General features: G+C 39.8%; 3 protein-coding genes across 8 annotated transcripts; all 3 read right to left on the bottom strand.

Annotated features, from left to right (window-relative positions):
* Positions 1-117: 117 nt before the first annotated feature.
* Positions 118-1,981, bottom strand: LOC103718057 (pentatricopeptide repeat-containing protein At3g61360). The gene is made up of 2 exons (XM_039117536.1): positions 1,964-1,981; positions 118-1,395 (listed from the first exon to the last, which is right to left on the bottom strand). The coding sequence occupies exons 1-2, from the start codon at positions 1,979-1,981 to the stop codon at positions 118-120; spliced, it is 1,296 nt and encodes a 431-aa protein (XP_038973464.1).
* Positions 1,982-2,082: 101 nt separating this feature from the next.
* On the bottom strand, positions 2,083-3,623 carry LOC103718046. Of its 2 annotated transcripts, none has more exons than XM_039117555.1 (3): positions 3,377-3,623; positions 3,094-3,261; positions 2,083-2,566 (listed from the first exon to the last, which is right to left on the bottom strand). In XM_039117555.1, the coding sequence occupies exons 1-3, from the start codon at positions 3,616-3,618 to the stop codon at positions 2,326-2,328; spliced, it is 651 nt and encodes a 216-aa protein (XP_038973483.1). In that variant the 5' UTR covers positions 3,619-3,623; the 3' UTR covers positions 2,083-2,325. The 2 variants fall into 2 exon arrangements, with proteins under 2 accessions (XP_038973483.1, XP_008804912.2); XM_008806690.4 differs by having other exon boundaries at positions 2,120-2,566; positions 3,094-3,264; positions 3,377-3,622.
* Positions 3,624-7,848: 4,225 nt separating this feature from the next.
* On the bottom strand, positions 7,849-23,678 carry LOC103696594. Of its 5 annotated transcripts, none has more exons than XM_026800952.2 (14): positions 23,434-23,678; positions 22,856-22,985; positions 20,729-20,776; positions 20,571-20,619; positions 20,373-20,421; positions 18,354-18,424; positions 17,815-17,873; positions 17,160-17,258; positions 13,953-14,013; positions 12,987-13,123; positions 12,839-12,895; positions 10,281-10,378; positions 8,610-8,809; positions 7,849-8,504 (listed from the first exon to the last, which is right to left on the bottom strand). In XM_026800952.2, exons 1-14 carry the CDS (start codon positions 23,661-23,663, stop codon positions 8,434-8,436), a joined length of 1,359 nt encoding a protein of 452 aa, XP_026656753.2. In that variant the 5' UTR covers positions 23,664-23,678; the 3' UTR covers positions 7,849-8,433. The 5 variants fall into 5 exon arrangements, with proteins under 5 accessions (XP_026656753.2, XP_008776492.2, XP_026656754.2 ...); XM_008778270.3 differs by having other exon boundaries at positions 13,953-14,010; XM_026800953.2 differs by having other exon boundaries at positions 20,729-20,773.
* Positions 23,679-23,764: the final 86 nt, after the last annotated feature.

Here is a 23,764-nt window from a genome sequence, read left to right as displayed (position 1 = left end):
GATTCACATAACTTATTACATCCAGCTCTCCAATGTATCGAGTTCTTAAATGAGATTCTATGCCACAGCATCTCTTCTTCTTGTGCTACCTTGACAAGAACTTAGAATTTCAATCATCTAACATGAGGAAGGTGCAAAAGCTTGCACTCCCTTCATCATGCGGCCAAGCTCCTCCACCTTCTCCATCTCCTGACCTTGCATCAAAAACCCCTCCAACACCCGAAAAGCTCTCTCCGATGGCACCGACGCCCTGTCCACCATCTGCCTAAAACAGTGGTAAGCCTCCTCCACCCTCCCTCTGCAGCACAAACCAGTCACCAGCAGATCCAATGCATGCCGGTGAGGGCAACATCCCTTGTCCACCAAATAATTCCACAACTCCAACCCCAAGTCGGCCCTCCCATTCTCGCAGAACACCTTCATCAACAGCATCACTGTCCTCGTCCTTGGTACAAATTCCCTCTCCACCATCCTCCTATATAGTTTCCAAAATCCATCCAATTCCTCCAACCTCTTGAACCCACAGAACAGAGTGTAGTAACTCACGTCGTCAAGCCCGATCCGCTTCGCCTCCATCTCATCCAAAAGCTCCATTGCACTCTTCAAATCCCCGACCCTCGTGTAGGAACCCAGTAAAGCATTGTAAGCCCCTCTATCCGGACTCAGTCCTCTCTCGCCCATTTCGTCGAACAATCGGCGGGCACGCAAAGGGTTCTTCACGATGCCAGCCCCATGGATCAAAGTGGTCATGGTTTGGACCGTCGGCGTGCAATTCTTCTTCGTCATCTCGTCCACAAGCTCCAAAGCATCGAAAAATTGCCCCTTTTTGCAGTAGGCGTCGATCCGGATGCAGTGGGTGACGGCGTCGGGCTCGAATCCCCGGGCCAGCATGTCGTGGTAGAAGAGGTCGAGCGCCACGAGATGGCCGGACTCCTTGAAGCCGAGGAGGAGGGTGTTGAGGGTCCGGGCGTTGGGGGGGAAGCGGTGGTGGAGCTGGCGGAAGACGGCGCGGGCCTCGGCGACGAGGCCCTGGGAGCAGAAGGCCCGGAGGAGGGCGTTGAACTCGTCGGCGCCGAAGGCGAGGCCAGCGAGGGCCCAGGTGCGCTCGGCGCGGTCGAAGGCGTCGAGGGCCTCGGGTAAAGGGCGGAACTTGGCGAGGCGGGAGAGGAGGACGGCGAGGGGCTTGGGGGAGAGGAGGGAGGGGTGGGAGCGGGCGACGTCTTCAAGGAGGGCGAAGGAGGAGTCGAAGTCGCGGGCGCGGGAGAGGTGGTGGAGGGTGGTGGAGAGGGCGTAGGGGGAGGGGGGTGGGTGGTGGTGGTGGTGGAGGGAGAAGCGGAAGAGGTCGAGGGCCTTGGTGGCGAGGGCGTGGCCGGCGAAGAGGCGGCGGAGGAGGGGCTCGAGGAGGAGGGAGGAGGGGAAGTGGCGGAGGAGGAGGGGACGGAGGGGGAGAGGGTGGTTGCTGATGAGCTTCGCGAGGCGGTCGACGGCGGCGGCGGAAGGCAGTTGGGGGAGTGAGGTGGTGGTGGTGGTGGGAGCCGCGGTATTCTCGGAGCGGTTCATCAGGTGCTTGCGAATTTGTGTTGGGGGGGATGATCTAGTTATTGGTTCACCCACCAACCTGACCTGACCCTAATCAAATTCTTGAAATGGAATGACATTAGCTTATTAATGATCTTGTGATCTGAAAATATAGTGCTTATTTATCATTATTCCAATTTGAATTAAAGATCTCTTGAAAAGTACCAAGCAGGGAAATGGGGAATACCATTTGGTTCTGGTTCCAATCCAATATGAGAATTACAATCCAGTCATGTAGGTTGGTCACGTGATATAGCCATGTCCTCCTAGGACAAGGTTCTAAAAAATATGCAAGGTTACAACCTTAATATCTAACAATAATGGCTACAATTTATAACAAATAACAAAGTTGTAAAATTATAAAATTTAATTATATGATTAGTACCAATAATGCTCTGTCCATTTATCCTTATTTCAACCATATCCAAATACTAAGCAATCTGGATGAGTGCAAAATCTTTTTAGCAATGAAAATAGGACAACAATGTGTATATCAGGAACAAGTTTATCAAGAACAAGTACCAATATTGGTACATAGATGTTTGTTGTGCAGCAAAAATTAATAGTTTTATAGTAACCTCGGAAGTTAGATAGATACATGTTTTAATTGCAACAAGATCAAATAATAATATGATGTATGTACTGTTTATCTCTCTTAGCATATATTTTTCGGGAATAAAGATATTAATCATGAATACAAAAGCGGAGTAGTTTTGGTGTGACTTCAATATGGCTGATGGAATAGCATCAGTAGTCATCTTCATCGCCATCTCGCCATCCTGTGAATCTTCTGATAACAGCTGCAATCGCTCCAAGCACTAAGAACGCAGCAAATACTTCAAACCCTCCTCCAATACCTACTGCAATGCTGGGGCCTGGTGCAAAGAATGTGAAAGGAGACCAGCCCCATCCACCGTAGAATGGTACCCCATAGCCATACCCACCAACAAGAGGCGGCGCCATTGGTGGGTTGATGAATACATTAGTCCTGTCCAAAATGGAATGCTGTGTGATTACTTAGAAAAAGTAACAATCTAGGATCTCGCTAAAAAAGCTATCTGAAAGGTATTATTTGGGTTCCTTGATCTTGTATAAGTACTCAAGATCTATACAACAAATAACCGATGTGGGACTAAACACTCTGTATATCAATACTCTGTATATCTCATCGCCTCGTATTGTACCGTATACTGATACTGTAATAGGATAGTACTGGTACAAAGTTCGATACTAAGATGGCGAACCTTGCCAGTGATTGCACCCTGATCATTCTTAGTCCCAAAGATGCATTACTAGTCTTACTAGGAGCCTAGCACATGTAACCTATTTGGTGACTGAACTTGGGAACAAATATTTCTGCGCCCATATGATAAATGGCCAAGGATTCTCATAAAACTGTGACATAAAGAGAGAACATTTAAATTCAAGATTAATATTGAAATCTTTGATCAAAAATCTCCTAACTTGGACATTCCTGGAAGTTCAGGTTCTAATTTAAACCAGTTCTTCCCTTACCTTGAATTGTTAATTCGCGGGCCTGATGACCTTGGTGCTGCTGACCGGAACGCCTGACCTCCGACTCTGCCACCGGACTTGGCGGCCATGGCATCATGGACAGACCCAAGAGTGAGCACACCAGCCGCCAACGTGACAATACCCAGTTTGGCCAACTTCATCTCACTTCTGCTGCTCAATCCATAATACAAATCTTATATCGTCAGAAACCAACCAAACTAGCAATGAAAAGTTTTTTAAGTATTGGGATGGAGTATGTGGAGGAAGCTTTTCTTGGTCATACCCAGATGAGCCTGATTCCTTTTCCATGGAACACCGGAATGAGAGCAGTAGGGGCGGAAGCGACCTCCTTGTGGGCTTGGGAATTGAGGAGAGGGGGTTGCCTGTGAGGAAGGCGTGTTGAGGGGAGGCTAAAGCCATGCTCTTCTTGCTTGGTGAGGAGAAAGCTTCTTCTTCCCTCGCTGGGAGCCCTTGTATCAGATTTTTTTTTTTCTTTTTCTTTTTCTTTTGTTTCAACTGTGGCATGTTTTAGGGAGAGAGCTAGAAGAAGAAGGCTGAGGCTTATCTTTCTAGAGGTTGGAAGCTTACCACGTGGCTGGAGGACAATGGCGTGGTGGAAGTTTCAAGAGGGGGAGATCTTTTTCCCGTCTCCTAGCTTGATAAAATTTGGTGCCATTCTCTGCTGGCGTTTTGTCTCGGTTGGAATAGCATGTCGTATGCAGTGAAATTGACTGCTTTTCTGCATGGTTGTGGTTTTACTGCATAGGATGTTACTAACTAAAAAAATTATCTTAAATATCAGGTCATGTTCAAGTCCAATTTACTTTACTTCCAGTCGGCTACAGGGTTAATTTGTGGAACTTGTCTTTGAACCAGAAGATTTTGCACAAGTAGTGCATATTTAAATCTCCTTAGCTAGTTGAATTTATGCCTGGTCTTTAGCAAGTTCACTATTATACTGCAAGAGGCATGCATCCTATACAAGTGTAGGTTGAAATTGCCTGCATTGCAAGCTTTACTGTACTAGGCCAAAAATTAAACTCAGATGGGTTGCTTGGTATGTCACACTTTTGCCTTGAGGGCGAGTCTTAATATAAGTGTAAGGTTGCTCCTGTGATTTGGAGGTCAAGAGTTGCTATGAAGTCTGGAGAGCCAGTATTGGCCATGCAGTTAGTACTGTCGTAGTCCAAGAGCTTCCCCCAGAACGTTTCTCTCAGATGGAAGAAAAGAGAGTTTTGGCATATGAATTTGCATTAATCTCTCATGCAAATTCCCTAAAAGCCAATGAAGCCATAAGTAGATACCTCCATCCAACATTAGGAACATGTAGATCATGGAGGCAGAAATAACCAAACTGTTGTTTCACATTGCAGAGTGATCATTACCGAGGACATAACATCTATGGTAGCCATGGCCAATGTATCAGCACATGAGATCTTGTTGGTGCACCGGGGGATTGCTGTCCACCGCTGCCTTAGCTTTGACCACCGTGTCAAACCCGTCCCCTGCGAGCGATGAGTCCTGAATTGTGCCTCTCATCATGACCGATCGGCGACACGAGCATCGCCGATACATCACAACCCTGCCACCATGTCAAACACCAAGCTAGTTGGGTTCTGGAGTCCGAAGAACTTATCACAAGCATTGTCATAATAATAGAGGGACTAGTTTTTGCCGAGGATCATGGTCTGATCCGGACGAAGCAATCATGAAAGAAGAGCCTTAGTGTGTGCCTGGGGCTGTGGCAAAAGTCTGCTGTAGCTTCTGAGTGACAGCAACACGCATGATGGACTCAAACATTGTGTAAGAAAATATAAAATATATAAATAAATCTATCTTATCCTATCAACTTAAGTTTTTGAAACAAGTGGTGATTTTAACATGGTATCAGAGCAGAAGTTCTGAGTTCGAACTTTGTCTTTGCACTATTTAACTCCATTTATTAAAAATTTTACATGTTGGGCTCACCAATTAAAGAAAAGTCTAGAGTGGTTCGTTTTTTGGTGAAAGCTATGTGGGCTCATATGGAGGTATGATGAGATGTAAAGATGAGTGCGGGAGGGGGGTTATGGTTTATTACTTGATATTCTTCAAATGCGTTGAAACCCGAGAGCAGAGTGAACGAAATGGGCTTCGATTGACGAAATTTCCAGGTGAGTGAGATCGTGTTGAGTGCAATGGAATATTAGAGCTTGTGCTTTGGTGTTGGAGTTTGGATCTTACTAACACGTAGAAACTAAGGATTTTTTGATGGGTTCTCATCTTTACATCGAAAAAAGGTAAATGAAGTTTGGGTCTGGATAGAATGCACTGGCTTACATGAGCATTTCAAGACACGTCAAGGGTGCTTTTAAAGAAGAGTGGTGTGTGTTCTCATGGACTTCGTGTCAATGGATTGTAAGCATTTAGATCAGGTAGGCTTACAAGATTGGACTGACGCAATGGGAATTTGGACCAGCTTGAATCCTAGCACGCATTGGATTGCTTTATAAAAGCGTAGGTCACCTAGTTAATATATTAGGCTTGGCATTGCCATTGCCAACCCCTTGGGCCCTACTGGCGCTAACTGAGCATGAGAAGCCACTTACTTGGATTAGGAAAGCCAGTGTTGGGAAGCACATGGATGACCAATACTATCCCAGTAACCACTCTGGACTGCTGATTGTGGCTCTGCAATCAGTCTCACCTCCGCATTTAAAGAACTATTAGAAACATCAATGAGTTCTTTTTTTTCTTCTTTTTTTTTTCTTCATACAATGCATGTACGAATACATCCAATAAAATCAAAAAACACAAACTCACGAAGTGCTTGTGCCAGCTCCCCCTTTCCTTACCACAGGGTGTATCCTGAGTGGTGGGCCGCGTAGGCAACCATCCAGTCAGCCACCCCGTTGGCGAGGCCACCCCATCCCTCATCATCCCTATGTCCCAGATCAGGGGGGTGGTCCGTGCTCTCTCCACTCGGCCCCCCTCGAATCTACCCAATGACCGTGGCCGAATCGCCTTTCCGGATGATCGAACTGGCCTGCAACACCTGCCGCGCATGTCAAATATCTGCCCAGACAGCTCGCAACTCCGTCCCTAAACCCGATGTGTCAGACAACTGACAGCTGCCCGCTGCCACTATTCTGGAGTGCGGGCCCTGTATAACAAAGCCCGCACCGCCCAAACACCCATGAGTTTGAAAGCCTTTTTAACATCATCAGCAAGCACCCCCATTAGAGAGAACCTAAGTTTGATCCTCATCGACACCATCATTGGCATCGCATCGTTAATACTCGCATCTACGCAGAGAATGGAGAGTAATGCATGAGCTAAACTTTCATTTTATATTACATAATAAAATACATATGAGATATGAATCATTACATTTAACCCTCCATCGGACTAAGATATAAAAAAAAAAAAGAGCTTCGAATGTGAAATTTGAACTAAAGCTTGTCAGGTTAAGACTGCATTTTCGGCCCATTTGATATCACTCTTGTTTTGTGTTCTCGTTTTCCAAAATAAACAAGAAAATCAATTAAATAAATAATATGTTTGATGAAATCCCTTATTCTTTTTTAACAAGGTAGTAGAAATTTTTTTTTTGTTGGAATATTTAGAAAAGCAACCATTTTATGATTTCATTATATATATATATAAAAGCTAAGGAGCACCAGGGTTCCATGCAAGTGCCATCACTAAATCAATCTTCTTCTATTTCATAATTTGTATGGAAAAACAAGAATTAAAAAAAAAAAAAAAAACAAACATGCTGTTAATAGTTGATTTTGTCGTCAAGTTTCCCCCCTTAGAATGACTAGTTCACGTACTTCTATGGTGAGTTTCAACTAATCCGGGACGTGACCTGCCAAGCCTATTACATTTCTTTTAAAAATCTCTCACGACGAATTTCATTTAGTCCAGAGCTTCGCAATGTAATTATGATTATAACAGAGATTAGGGACTATTTAGTTGGGAAGACATCACCTCACGGTTGGCTTTACTTATCCCTTACAACTAGGGATTGGGGAATCCTAAAGTCGCCTCAATCCTGGAAATTCTCTGTGCTTGCCGCTAAGCTGAGGAGACAGAAAGCACTGTAGACAGATTATACACAATCTTGTGATTCCACCATCCACCCAGGCACTAAACAGTTCTTTCGAACAAGTCTTAAACAAGGTTGCAGATCTGCAATCCTCAAAGGTAAAACTACAGTTCAAATATGGAAAAAGTTGCTCCTAGAGATGCTACACGTAACATTTCACCCATACGACAAAAAAAGTGTAGACAAACCTGGTGAAATGATGGCAGTGAAAGATCAATCATACCTGGATATCAGACTCAAAATACAGAAATATCCTCTCTACACCTAGGGATAAGGTAGCGTACATATGACCCTTCAGAGACCCCGCAATCCCCGAAGGCTGATGCACTGAGGCACCCTCGTTGTAGCTTCCACCCTTCAACCATCCACAGTCCAATTTCCAACTTACAAAAATCAGCAAGATAAAATAATTAAAAGAACATCCAACATGCATTTTGATGTAGGACACACATCTGCATTCATCAAGAACATATTTTGGTCGTGAGTTCAACATGATATCATGGGAAAAAATCAGCTCTCAAGGGCCTACATTGCTTCAAATAAAATGTCAAGTGAAGACAACATACAAGAAACTCCTGTATACTTGCCCAGACTAATTCCATAAGTTAGTTTAGTTTGGATTATGTACAATCAAACGTTCAGTGCCAATGAAAACATAGAGGAAATTCCTGCACACTTGCAAACAAATTCAATTAGCTAGGTTCAAAAATTACACATAATCAAACTTTCTAAAATCCTTGATGATATTAGTCATCGGAACTATGCGATGGAAATACAATCAAAGCTGGATGGCAAAACTGCTGTCATTCTCTATCACAACACAACAAAAACAAGAAACTAGATTATCACCTACATGCATATCCTTAATGAAGGGAGCATCTCTGAAGGAGAAAATCAACAACACGGAACAACCAGAATGAGTTATGGGATCACCAAAATGTTCATTAATTTTGGATCAACAAGAATTTTATTAGAACTTTGAAGTATATTGCCATCAGCAATATCTTGACTTCTTGGCAAGTATATGTGCGAGTCAGTGACCAAAAAATGAAGCCAAGGAAAAACATCTTTCCAGTCTCCATGATCAGCACATTCAAGTTCCAGTGCAATGGGCTAATGCATGTTCTCTGACAATGCCTCAAATTATATCAATGATATTGGCCATCAAGAATAAGAACCATATCTCAGCAAAGATCGGCAAGCTTGAAGCTTTGTTTCAGTGGTCATTTTTGGAATGTGCTTGAATGACCCTATGCACCTCCCAGCTGCGGGAACATTTGTTGCAGAACTCGAGGCATGTTCAACACAATCTCAGCATATGCTACAAGAGAGAAAGCCGAAAAGGAGAAGACTGGACAAAGGTTAGGAGGACAAGAAAAATGTCTTATGCTTGTTGAAAAACATAAAGAATTGAAATACAACAAACCTTCTGGCAGGCTCATAGTTCTTAATGCATCCTCGGCATATGAAAGACGAGATGGAATAGATTGAGCTAATGCTGCCCCACTGCCTTTTCTATCTCCCACAAGAATTTTTTTTAAGGGATGGACAGGCCATGCCAGAACCCTTATTCGACTTGGCAATACTGAAACAAGATCTGCATATCTTAGACTGACAGTCACCTTGCTACACAAGATAAAATGGAGTGATATTAATGAGGTGCCATTAGACAGCATATCATAAACTTCTTGTAAAAGAAGGAAAAGTAGCCTTGTAGCCGATAGGTTTCCATTTTATCAGCAGAATCAAAACAAGCACTCTAAAGTCTAGAGGATGCAAAATAAAACCCAGTTGAGCACCTGCCTTCCAACGGAGAGAACTCTATTTCAAACCCTGGCTTAAACAGTTTATGTTAGAAAATACTTTTACATCTATGCCCATACCAATATTCAACATCTGTACCAACACTGACAACCACCATAATTCTTCGTTTCTGACTTATTGTGTGAAGAAGAATGATTCATTTCGAATGCATGGTAGAAGAAGATTTGATTTGGGTTCCACCCTATAATCTGTTATGAAATCAACTAGAGATTTGGTCTCACTATTTGCAAGCGAGATAATAAATTGCCACATTGTGGATCTGGTTTGTTGTCTGTATGGCTTGTTTTCCTTTGGTGGCAGATTATCATCACTGATACAGGACTTTTTCTTTTTTTTATTGAACAATTTACAGTTGTCATTCTACCTTTCGTGATCATCTACCTAGCTATTCCTCATCAACAATACATAAAAAATGACAGGATCCGTAGACCTTCCATGTCTAGACAAGGCGGTGGAAGAAGACTCCATAGATTCCATCACTTCGGATTGATGATGGGAGTCCATATTCGACATGATTGGAGCTTGATTAAGGTGTCTTGCAATTGTAATAAGCAGACACATGGCAACATTTTAGCTACTTTATGGAATAGTGCAATAACAATCAAGATTTGATCTCATCTAATGGCCAAGATCATTTTTTTTTGAAAGGTAAGAAAGGTGAATAACTTAGTTGAGGAAGGGGGAAAAAATATTTTCCGGAATATGATCTGCAATATTTTCTCAAAGATCTCATCAAGATGCAAAAGAATCTTCAAGATCTTGGAATTTAGTAACATAGATCTCCAACACCCCCCCCCCCCCCCCCCCCCCCCCCCCCCCCCCGCGGACCCTCCGCAAAACCCCCCGGCGCACTCTGTGTACATACACATATGTTGTGCACGGGACATGCATGGGTTCCTATTCCTTGCCTTTTCCAATCAAAGATTTCTATGGTCATAAGACAAGCAACATACATAAGAGAAGTGAGTGCCCCTGGGCTTGGCCGCTTGGAACATGTATCGGATAGGCAACAAATACAAATATGAACTTAAATGCTACATTAGCTGTAGGATCCGAACAAAATACTTCAGTACAAAACAACAAAACAGTTTTTCCACAAAATGACTCCGTATAAGAATTATAGTGCTGACGACTATTAAATTATGATTGTTGAGGCTCCAACATGAAATCAACTATATTTATATTTAAAAACTTAAATTCATAAAGCTAATTGTACAAGTGGATCATAAAAGTAAACATGAATTCAGATTACACCATACAAATAGGCACTTACCAATCAAAGTCTTCCAATACAAATTCGATCCAATTGTAAGCAAGACTATGGAATAGCTCCCCAATTTGGTTTCCATACAGTTCCTTGATAAGGCGTACCTAAATGAACCCAAAAACAAGTAAAATTGTGCAAGAGCATTTCTTGAATGAAAGGAAGTTTGCAACAGATATGCAGGAAAAGAAAAAAAAATCATGCAGCCAAATTTGAAGACAAATTTAGCTGGAAAAAAAAATAGAAAAAAAAGAAAAGGTACCATGAGCAGAATAAAAAGTCGCATTTGCATAGCTATAAGAAAACAAGAAAAGGATCATAAACAATTAGTATAACATGATCTCCTCAACCTCCTTATTTGTTATTATCTTCCCAAGGAGTCAGTACGATTGCATATCATGCCAGCAAGCTAGCAAAAGAAATCGAATGTTATAATTTTGATATACGTACAAGGAATGTGCATGTAATCATTTCATGTGTAACATAATTTAGTATGTAAATTCAAGTGATGAAATTCATCGTTCTTAAGATGCTAATCTCCAGTGAAGATATTGTAAAAACAAAAGGTGGAATAAAAAAGCATATATTACCTGCTTAATTTGCAGTAACAAGTGAACAAGAGAATCAGGATGGAATTCCACAAGCCTTCAAATAAAGATTGTAGTGCATAATTACAGTACAGATACATGAGCAGGCTTAATTAATCAACATCATAAGGAGATTTTGTCCCTCTTCTAGCTAGAGCTGATATAAATCATGTTATGTGCCTTTGTTTTACATTCAGGCCGGCAACTCAGCTGGGTATTAAGGCTTTCTTGAAAACATAAATCACGTCAGATCCCGCTTATACACATAAACACGAAAAAATTAACTAATTAAGGAAAACTAAGAAAACTCCCTCTTTCCAGATTCACTCCACCTAAATGTCTATATTTTTTGAATTTAACATGAACCTAAAGATTAACGTTAAGTACTTTGCTGACACATGTCCAATAAGACCAACAACTATGTCATGTAAAACCTTCTACAACCAAAAATTTGCAAAATAAATGCCTAGCAGTGAGCTATATGGAATAAACTTACAGGTGTAGTGGCCAGTTCATATGCATATTCAACATAATAACACCATATTTTCTGTCTGTCATACTTTAAGGCAAGCATTGAAATGTCAAATGCATGAGGCATGTGGCCAATGGCTGGCACTGCAGGCACTGTGCCTCCCCATGCTGAAAAGAAAAGATATATAGAAAAAAAATAGAAAATCTTTTCTGAATTATAAAAGAATAAAAAGAAAAGATGCAAGAGGTGTCATGTATCGATGTGAGCCTGGTGGCTGCAGTAATAGCCTGGCGTGCTATGTCCCAGCGGGCAACAACTGAGGACTCCTTTCGGCACAAGAAAGAGAGATGTACTCTCGGATATGGTTATCCCTCTCATTTGGCAAGAGAGAGTCTCCTTCTTCTGAAAGTCAATTCTCTGTTCTTTCTCTGATTAAGTCTTCCAGTGAGGTAATTAAAAGCAAGTCCTCCTGGGAAGGAGGTTGCTCATGTTCGATCCCTGAAAAGCCCTATATGTCAGGCATTTTGCGCTCAAAAAAAGTTGTCAATTCGTCAGAGGGTGGTAAGAACACGAGGAAGAATTGGAGACATAGGAAAGAAATGAATAGACAGATGGTGTGAAAATGGGTCGTATTTTTATATGGGATTGGATTTTCATAAAAAGGACGTTCAAATCGAAACCAAAAATGACACCAAAAAAAAAAAATTATAGTTGCAAGTAAAAGCAAAGAATATAGTTTCCTAAGGAAAATGGAAAACGCCGAAGTAAGCTGCGGCTTATAAATAGGAAAAATAATACGGGACTTACTGACTCTGACATCATCTGTGGACTCACAGTACCATATTTTCTGTCTGTCATACTTTAAGGCAAGCATTGAAATGTCAAATGCATGAGGCATGCGGCCAATGGCTGGCACTGCAGGTACTGTGCATCCCCATGCTGAAAAGAAAAGATATATAGAAAGAACATAGAAAATCTTTTCAGAAATATAAAAGAATAAAAAGAAAAGATGCAAGAGGTGTCATGTATCGATGTGAGCCAGGTGGCTGCCGTAATAGCCTGGCATGCTGTGTCCCAGCGGGCAACAACTAGCAAGGCGCCGACATTTAAAACCATTCTCTATGGCTAAAATCCAATTTCTTTCCTGCAAGTTCATGGGTTTGTAAACAAATTATTTTTTTTGCCGCTGCAGCTTCCGGGTCCTGATTTGAATTATTATATTTGACTATTGAGAGCTAGAACGAATAAAGACAACAAATACAGGATTTTGGAAGCAACAACAAATAAAATTTGCAAACTTGAAGCTAAGCAATATGTAGCCTCACTAAATCACCTCTTCACTGATATCCAATGCAGATAAACAACCTAAGCAAAATAGTGCCACCCTCGTAAAGCATCAATATAGACATGACAGCCAATAAAAAAGAAAGAAGAATAGATGAAGATATAAGACATAAACATCACATTCTTCAGGCCAGAGCGGAGGATGACAGTTACAAGCATGATACCTGCTCTCTCCTGTCCACATAAGATTGCAAAAGTTCTCCAACATGGTCGATAAATTTCTGAAGGCACATAATCAATGTCAGTAGGTAGGATTAAAATCCAAAACTTTAAAGAAAAATCTCAGATACAGTAGATGCTTAGAAAACCCACAATTGCACTAGAAGAGAGAAGGTCATTTTCTGCTTCACGAATTGGAAGAAAGAAAGGAACTGTATGTTCGATTACAGTCATTTTTTCAAGAAATGATTTGCTTTCAAGAACGCAATGATAAATCTCACAAGGTTCTCCTGCCAAACAGAACTAAATATGATTAACTTCTCTAATTACTCAGAGAACATTATTCAAGAAATAACAGCATAGATCACGGGATCATCATGTGGGACCTAAAATTAAAAAGATTTGAAAATAACTTCAAAATGTACATAACCATGTATTTCCCTTGTCAAATTAAGCTGACTCAGCCAGATGCAAGATCATAGCGATATATTTAACAGAGTTAAAGTAAATGTACATGCTTTACTCATTACAGTTTAATTGTAGTCACTGTTATTAAATTAAGTATGAGTAGTTGAGCAGTTTTGAAAAAATTCTGCTCTTGATCCAAATCGTATAAAAATGTATACAACTGGAACACAGGAACAACCATTTATGGTCCGAGGGTTTCAGATTTTAGATTTTTGTAGACTTATTAAATTAAGCATGAGTGGTTGTGTAGTTTTGAAAAATTTCTGCTCTCGATCCAAAACATATAAAAATTTAGTATGAGTAGTTGTAGAGTTATTAAATTAAGTATGAGTAGTTGTGTAGTTTTGAAAAATTTCGGCTCTTGATCCAAATCATATAAAAAATTATACAACTGGAACAACCATTTTGGTGCAAAAGTCTGAGGGTTTAGCTGTTCTATTTTTTGGAGAGTTTGTTTCTTTTCTTTTATAATCCCAATCCCACATAAGTTTCATGATCCTTGCAACGCCCAAAATATGCTTAACACTTCCACTTAATGAAATCTAAGAATTCGTGGCTTACCTAAAAGATAAAGCAAAAGGCCATTAGGTTGAATATATAAAAGTAAGTCATAACTATTTTTCCAGCCACAAAATAACTTTACACAATTACCAGCAAAAGATGTCTCATACTGTATGCCAATCCTTGCACCCTCCAGACAACAGATTACCTGCTAACAAGAACCGCAAACTGCAGACTCAGCAAGTTTCACCAATAGATCTTCCACATAAAAAGATAGAACTGATAAACTAAAGATTGATATAAAGTTTTTGTTATTACCTTATCCAGCAGTCCAGTTTCTTTCAGGAAAAAAACTTTTGCAATGCAAAAATGATATTGAATCTCAAGGTGAACTTTGCGTGTATATAAACCAAATTTATTTCAATCACAAGTTAAAATTTAACATTGTGAATAGACCACGATCCAACATAAGTAAGACTAATCAGCTGCATGCCATTGATTGCCTTATAAAGTTTGAAGTTGAGTATTGTCAGCCTAGTCGAGCAAGAGCTTGTCCACTAACAAACTATCATACATGGGAAAAACAAATTATGTCAACAAATTCCTTTTTGACATGAATATGGTATTATTTCTATTTTCTATGATTCCATGTACTCATGCAAAGATATGCAACATTTAAATTTATACAGGTTCTTAATAAATTGACCAACTGGTCCTACATCACAACCTTTAGTATTTTCATACCTTAATCTGTAAAAAGGTTAGTTATAGAATTTCCTCTAGTTTAAGTGCATCGTATTATGGATGAAATTAGATGGCAACCTAAACCCAACACAATGGCAACCCTGGCCAGAAGAAAAACTTGGATTGCTGTTAAATGGAACAAATTTGGTGAGAAGTGTCCATGATTTGGATAAACTAATTGGCTTCAAATTTGGTTCAGGTCCAATTCTTTTTGGGTTTTTATACAGGTTAGTGATTCATAATCCTTAATGAGTTCAGATATTGGATTAAATACCGGTTGGATTTCAGTATATCCAATCCTTATTATTTTCATTAAGGGACGAAATTGCAAATACAGATATTAAACCATAACCATAAGCATCCAGCCTTATCCAAACTATATGGGATCAGCGAGCCCATGAAATTTGGATCCATTTCAAGTTTGACATGCCTTTTTATGGCTGTCTGTCAACCCAATGTCAACCCTCTGCCTTTCTAATTCAGGCCCGAGATTAGCAATAACAGTGCTCTAAGCAAATGTGAGCAAGAAGCTAATATTTGTATTCAAATTTGTTTTAAACAGATATAGATATAGAATAAGCAGTAACAATATCCATATTATTCAAATCATAACAGATATAAATCGAATATGAGCAGTACCTCAACTTGTTTTAGATAAATGTAGATAATTTTTAATATTAATACGTATGAAATATTGTTTTTTTTTCAAACTTATTATTTAACTTTGTAGATCGAACACATTTCCACTTTATTCTTCATTAACTCAAGCAATGCATGCATGTTTTTCAACCTTTTTTCAAGATGAGAGGCCTGTAATTAGTAGTCCTAACAAGGATTTAAGTACTGCATGCTACCAGTATGCCAACCTGGCACTATCACGACACATACTATGTTGTGTTGTGTTATGTTGTGTTGTGTCAGCAATTCCAATGCTCAGCACACAATAGCAGGGAAACATCCAAGTATTGTCATGCATCACATACTATTCTAGTGTCTCATGCTAGGAAGCACTACTATGCAAGGTTCGCTGTCTCAGTACCGGGCCCCATAATACTAGTACCATAATGGCACAATGTTGGTACGCCCGGTATAGGGTTAGTTCGGCGTACCAAAACTCAGTAACCCCCCCTCGTGCCCCCAACCGAGTCTCAGTTTGGTACTGATATGATACGATACACCCGATACAGAACATTATGTATAAGTATGACAAACCATGTTACTACATTATATATCATGTTTGTTGATAGGCACTTAAATCCATTAATCCTAAAGACTCTAGTAAGAAACACACTTTGGATTAAGAGTCTCACTGTTATGGGTCCAATGATGGAACCACCAAGTTAAAGATATCATTCCTTGGAAAATTGAAGACATTGATGTTGACACTTATTAAACCCACAATAGAGTTTAAGAGCCATATATGAGACTAAGAAGTAGGCTAAAATAGATTAGATACATGTCCATGCATCATGGACTGGCGTGCCGCCCTGTACAGCCCAATACAGGGCATACCATACCGTACCAGATAAGAACCAGTACGAAACTTGAGTTTGGATCGATACAGACCCTATACCACACTGTACCAGCCCATACCGAGGCCAACTGAGACATACCAAAGTGCGTACGAACCTGTACCAAGATGTACCGATCCATACCAAGATGTGCTGAGATGAAAAATGAGAAAAATGGTTGGAGGCCTATCTCACTATAAAGTGCATACTGTACCAACCCATACTATACCGAATCAGTAAAGTACTGGCATGATACCTGATACCAAAATTGCGGACCTTGCAATGCATACATATTTGTATCCACTTTTGTTTAATGGATATAATTATAAATGTAGATATTAATCAGATGCTAAAACTTGTTGTCATCCAGATAAACTAGGCTATGGGAATGAATCTAGAAAGATATTACCTAATCTGTTTTCCCCCTAAGTTCAAATCCATTATTGGATTTAAAATAACCCCTCAAGCATATCAAAGTAACTATTTGTTTTTTGCCATTTTCCAAAACAAATTCCAATATTTACCTTAAGCAATACTTCAAACAAGCTTGTAATGCTAAAACTATCAAATCCACAATTGACAATGATGATTTTTCTCGAAGTTGACTAGACCTCATCTAGTCACAAGTTAATGACCATGTTCTTTTGCAGAAATGTCAAATTCTAATAGCACCCATAAGTAATCTGACAACAAGCAAGTACTTGAAACATTGCAAGCAGTATAACAATAAGTACATGTACTTAAAATATGTTCATTATGCATGTGCGTATATCCATACTAAACATTATAATAAGTTATTGGGCTATAGTGTTTGAAAGAAATTATATCTACTCACAAAAGAAGTAAAATCCAAGATGTAAAATATATTTGGAACCAAGTACTGGTTACACTATTAGAACCAAATGTATGCATGTGAACACACCAAAAAAAATGATCAATCTTTCCAAAACAAAAACTTCTAAGGTTCTAGTTTTTACATATAACTCATAATCTAAGCTATGGATGTTAAATGGAGATGTGCTTTAGTTTACTGCAAATGCACATTTAAAAGAAATCAGCTGACAATAATAAGAATCATGAGATAGTTGGAAATACAAGTCACCTTATTTTTTATTCTGTAAGTAGTTTTTGCATGAAAGTGGGTATCAGGAGGAATGCTTGTTTGGCTTGACATTGCCTTTCTATCAGCTTCCATGTGAACCTGTCTACGAGATTACGCATACATCAGTTCCCAGCAGAAGGAAATTGAGATTTGAGATGGATATCATCCAATACTTTAATAATGATGATGATGATGATAATAATCAGAAAAGTGGGTAATGTTAGGGTGAAGCCGAATCTAAGTTTGGGTTGGGTAAGCCTTCTATCGTAAGAGAAAAATTTATGAACCCGGTAGACCATCCCCATTGGAGCAGTGAAGGGAATTATTTTTTTAAAAAAAAGTTAAAGGGCATCCCAGTGCATGAGGGTTCAGCCACTATGGGTCTAGGGAGGATCAAGATGTACACAACCCTACCCCTATGTACGGAGAGGGTATTTATGTATTTCAAACATTTGACACCCAGGTTACAATTGAGCAACCTTACCGGTGAAGAGAATGATGGTAATAATAATATTATTATTAACCACCTTGGTTTTACTTTCCCATACAAGCAGTAAATCTTAACAGGAAAAAACAAAAAAAAACAGAAAAATAATATGAATCTATAAGGTAAACTATAAAGAGTTGTAGGAAAATAATTGAAAAAGAGTAGTACCCTCTCACGGATTGTCGCTAGTAATCCTTCATTCCATTGCTCACCATCCAAAGATATCTCTGCAGAATGAGGAAAATTTACTTCAGAAAGGTATAAAAATACCAAATGCATAGTAGATGAGAAAGTGCATTTTAATTTATGAAGTTCATTGTTTCCCAGTTGCCAAGCAAGCAGTGTTTGCTTCATTTCTTGGAGTTCAACCATTCAGCCATTGTAAATGCTACTAAGATCATTTGAAATGCAGCATCATATTAATGAGATGTGCACTACAGGCTGAAACCGACTCCAGTTGATCAATATGATTGATCCTCTGGACTCTCCTATACCACAAACCATCATGCAGAGGGCAAACATTGTGCAAAAATATATACTCATACAACATGAAGACCCGTAACTGGGTGTTCATAAAAACCAATAAATAAATAAAGATGTAGTATGGACCATGAAAATTGATAGTTAAGATAATTTAGACCACTATTCCAATATAAAACATTAAGAAACAATTCTACAAAATTGTTGGAACCACTATGTAAAGGTACCTTCAGTTTGAGCAGCTCGTGCAGCTTCAAATTCTTTTTGCAAACGCTCAAAAATCATCTTATCAGAGTCCCTGCAGCAGAAGAGGAAGCCTTAGAAACAGAACAGCAGCTAGAAAAGCAAAGCCTTCCTTACTAAGAAATAACGTCTTTATTTAATAATAAATAGAAAAATAACATGCATGTTATATAAATTACAGTTAGGGGTGTTTGGAGCCAAGAGATTAGCAGAACTAACAAAATTCCAAAGAAAAAAATCTTGAAGCCCATTATTTAATGCCCATGCAGCCATAGTTTTATATGGACTCGCCCATAATCTCACACACACCCCTCTTGCATCACTTTTCTCCATGAGAAAAGCTCGATCCAAGGGATACACACCCATGCATACTTGGACTTCACATGATAGTCGCCCAACTCATAGCACCCCACATCCCTGTCCCATTGGCTCTCTCACTCTTGCATTAAGGAAAAGAATAGGAGAGAAGAAGCACAAAAGTTGATCCCCATCCACCACCACTGCCCCCCCCCCCCCCCCCCCCCCGTGTCCTCCACCTTTTCCTTTAGCTCCATCCATTAGCTGCTTGTGAGTCTACTACTACTACATAGTTTGGTCCAATCAGATGTCTCTTTTCATGCTTTTGATTGAGGAACATTCAAGTGGTTGGATTTAATATCTACATTTTTATAGTGGATATCTTCATTCTATTCTTATCACATGCACCATGCAGCACAAAGGTCAAAAGTAGTAGGTAAATTCGGGAGATAAGAATGTCCATTTAAACTATAAACAAACCCTCCCTCCACCCATATAAAAAAAAGACAAACAGGGATATTAGAGGGGGGAAAAAACAAACGATAATGTATAATAACCAAAAAAATAGGGCCGATTTGATGATGATTGTTTGGAAAAGAGTGGTCAAGCAGGAGGTGTAAGCTTAATCAAATGCATTTCAATGGTCACACAAGTATAGGTAAGAATCCAGGAACCAATTCAATTCTTTCAAATTGAAGATCCATTTGTCACAGTGGCCTGGAAGTGCTCTTCTACTTATATACAAGAACAGAATCACTATCATAATTATTTAAAATGGGACCACAATTTGAGAGCTGAGATATATACTATTCAAACTGAACTTTATGGTTTCCATCTTGTAAAATACATTATTCAAAACTAGGATATTCTTGGCTTCCAAAAATTTTTCCTCTCAGTTATTAGATTCTAATATGTTTATTAAAAAATTCCTTGATCCCTAATAAAAGCACTACTAACATGAGGTTTTGGTGTATGGTGGATTGGGTGGGAGATAGCTTCACTAATAGTTTATCATTTATCATAAGGGATATAAAAGTTAGATTTACATGCGATGTAAGGCATTTCAAACCATGACTGATCCTCATGAGAAGGAGGATGTGAGAAGGATTCTGAAAGCATCAGTTCCTCATGAGAAGTGAGAATGTGAGATGATGAGATATAACCATAAGTGATTTGTGGTTGTACATATGTTCAACTTCCCTTTCTTAGCTTGCCTAGTCATTCTCTTTATGGAAATGTTCATATTTAGTTATTAACATTAAAAAAATCAACATTTTTATTTTTCATATATTTGCAAGCTAAGACTCATAAAACCAGCCATGAGAGAATTAGATAATGAGGATTTTTGGTAACAAAATCATAGCAAATGAAGCCAAAAAATATGAGCAGCTCTATCAACAAGTGTAAGAACTTTTCATTGTCCGTTGCCAGTTCTAGTTGCTGGTAAGGAAAAAGGCCAATCTGGTCACTGTCTATACTCATTCAACAGTCTCTTGCTTTTGTAATAAAAACTTTGCTGCTAATTACAAAAAGCATCTAGAAATTGATTTTTCCATAATGTGCAAAAAGCATGCAATCAATGACAAATCAGGGAATGGTGCAAAAAAAAAAAAAAAAAAAAAAAAAAAAACACCCAAACGAATTGGCCATCCGTTCCAGTGAGCGCACAATGTTAGTTTATCAGTAGTTTTCCACAAACAGCTTACCTTGAGAGACGCTCCTTTAACTCCTCATGCCTTCTAAGAACATTTGCTACTGTGAGAAGCCAAGATAAGTTTCAAGTGTCAAAAACATCTCACGACATAAAGTAAGTTCAGGTACTTCTATATTTTGTTTTCTTCTTTTTTTTTCAACGAAATGTGCACGTAGTAAATCAAATATAGCAGCAAAGAATATGACTGTACATCTTGCACGTGTGGTTTCCAATCGAGTATCCTCTTCCTGAATGAAATTCTACAAAACATAAATATAATGCATTAGAAACTCCAAAATCTCGCTTAAGTGATTTCATCTCCCCGCCAATAAGAAAAGAAAAGGATCAAAAGAGATGAGAGTTGCTTACCACTTCTCCAGTTAGCGCATATGGGCGCCTCCTCAGTTGCTCTAGCTGCTATAGAATTTGAAACAATGTGTCATTAGCGTATCATGCTACAATTACTAAGAAATTTTTTCTTCAGCATATATGAAATAAAGTTTTTAAATAAAATAAAAAACTGCAGATTGTCACTAACAATGTGGTAGGCTGACTGGAAGTCCAAGAAAAATCAACACAAAAGTAACATGGAAAAGTTCATGCTCTTATAATGAAACACTTTCTAGATGGATGCTTGATCCAGTGTTGCCTGACATCTCTCCATATGCAAAGCTCGTGTCAAAAAGAAATTGCTTCTAGACTTGCAAAACAGTGTACTTTGGTGGTGGCAGGCTAAGTGGGAGTCCAAGAAAAATCAACACATTAAAATGGGAAATTTCATTTTCCTGTGATGAAAACACTTTCAAAATGGACGTTTGATTTCATGTTGCTCAACATCTCTCCATATCCAATGCTAGTTTTCAACAAAAAAAAAAAAGCTTCCAGACTTGCAAAACAGTGTACATTGGCAGTGGCCAACCACCAATCTTCTTGTTGTTGGGTATAGGAGGGAAAGATGAAGCAAGAAGACAACTATGCATCACAACAGGGACAGAAAAGTAGGGAACTAAATCTCACTGACTGCTTCCAGGGGAGAAGAGCATGGATTCTATGGTCATTCTGGCAAAGACATTCACTGTATAGCTCCTCCTTATGAAGGCCATCTAGACAGAGTTTCATCATTTTAGAACCATTTGGTTCAAATGCTACGTTCAACTTTATTCAGTCAAACATTACATAAATACATTTATGAGCTTGACAAGTGTGTTGAATACCAGCACCATCGAGCCACAAGATTGCTTTATAAATATTTCTCAGTTGTACTGTCATTTGTTTGGTTTAATCCTCCTCCTCTTTATCTTTGCGACAGGAGAAAGATCTTAAGATGATGTAACAATGTAATGTCTGTGATCACATGAAGCAAACTCGAGGAAGAACTTTTGGCAATCAACAGATATGAGGATATCATGTCTCAGAGATCTTTCAACTATATCTTTATAACCAGCCATCTTCAAGATTGATTACATTCTAAGACATGCTGCTCCAAATCTTTGCCTGAATGTCAAATAATGGTTTGACACACTCCATAATTTGCTTGAACATGTACGATTAAGTTTCAATCTCTGTCCACAAATTATCCACTTTCTACAAGCTAATTCAATGGCTCCTAGATATCAATTACAGCACTGGTCTACTTCCAGCGTACTCTGCCAAAACCTTGAAATTTTTTTTCATGAATTCCAACAACCATAGCATCACACTCAGTTTCTTGTGTTTATTCGTTTTTTCCTGACAACTCCCTTGCAAAATATTCCTAATGCTTAAGCATCTAACACACATTAACTAGAATTTTAAAATTCTGATCTCAATCCTTCATCGACAGATTTTATCCAATATAAAGCCAAATTTCCTGCCATGTAAGTCAAATATTTCACCTGTTTTTCATTACTATTGCTCCAAAAGAAAAAACTGGATTATATTGTTGAATTTAACTTCATGCTAATGTACTGACAATGACTTTAAATACCACAGACTTGATCAAATAACAAAGGCTCAGGCGAGGCATGAGATGGGCAAAAGACCAATAGGTGACCAGGTGGGTAAATTGAGAATAAAGAATCTCTGACTTTTTTAAAACTGAGAAACCCTAAAGTACAAAGAGGACCTAGATGTAGCAGGAAGGGGAGAAAAAATCAACCCGACTAAACCAATTAGCCTCGAGTTTGAAAGGCCGGGAAGTGCCAAGAAGAGTATTTTGCGATCTTTAAGAAATTTTTACCTACCTTTCCTGACGAGTTTCTTGCAATTCTTGATAAATTTTATAGTCATCAAATCTTACTTACCTTTTCTTTTCACGGTCTTGATGTGCAAAGCAGCATAAATCACCCAATGTAAATGAATGAATGGATAAATAGAAGAAATTCTTGGACCACACAAAAAAAGGAAAGAAAAGAAAAGAAAGATCAAATCACTTCAGTGAGAAATTCGAACCCCAGATTTAAAGAGAAGTGGGAACGAGGACAAAATAACTCGGTGTTCAAAGGAGGGGAGGCGTACCTCGTAAGAAGTAGCTCTGACGTCTAGGAAGCCGGCCTTGTCGAGATTGACGGCGCCCTTGCCGAGTTCCATGGGAGGCTTCTCGGCCGACATTGACCAAGAAACCCTAGTCCGGCTCACAGTGGGGAAGCTGACAACGAACACGATAATAAAAAGAAAGAAACAGAGGACTATGACGGTGCTCCGGAGACCGGAGACGTACAAATAAAAGGGACAGAAGGAGAGGAGGGGGAGGGGAGGGGAAGGGGAATGTATGTGTGATTGTGTGTCTTGATACCGGAGCGGCGCTTGGAAGAAGGCGGAGCAACGGCGGTCCAGGAAGTCCGGCGGCGGCAAGAAGAAGGTGATGCTGCCACCGGTGCCGCTCAAGGAGGTGGTGGCGGCGACGGGGCAGGCGGTGGAGGTGGCGTTCAGCCGCTACAGAGAAGGGCTTAGCGGGAGGCTGGCCGGAATGGGCCAATCACGGTGATGGAACCGCACTCGGCCATTAGACATCACGGTGATGGAGCAATAGAAAAACAGCAATAGGCCCAAACGACAACGAAGAGATGAGAGAGGGGGGAGAGAGATCGTTGTACCTCGATCGAACCGCAGTCGGCCGACGAGAGGAGGCTCGCCTGCGCCTTGTTTGGACCAGCGACCGGCGACCGGCGACCGGCGACCGGCGACCGGCGATGAGGGACGAGCCTGGGATGCAGTGGAGGCGGAGAGACGAGAGAATCGAGAAACCTAGCGGATGACCGATGATTTTGATTGGGGTTCGGGACTCTTCGAAGGAAGAACAGCTCAGCGAACTCAGCGGCACCATATCGACCGAACCAGTGAATCAAATCGACTCCTGCATCGGTTGGTCTGGCCAGACCAGTAATCAAATCGACTCCTGAATCCGGCCTCGATTTTAAGGCCAAA

Source organism: Phoenix dactylifera, unplaced genomic scaffold (assembly GCF_009389715.1).
Source record: "Phoenix dactylifera cultivar Barhee BC4 unplaced genomic scaffold, palm_55x_up_171113_PBpolish2nd_filt_p 000241F, whole genome shotgun sequence".
NCBI lineage: Eukaryota > Viridiplantae > Streptophyta > Magnoliopsida > Arecales > Arecaceae > Phoenix > Phoenix dactylifera.
This window is presented reverse-complemented; position numbering and strand designations above follow the sequence as displayed.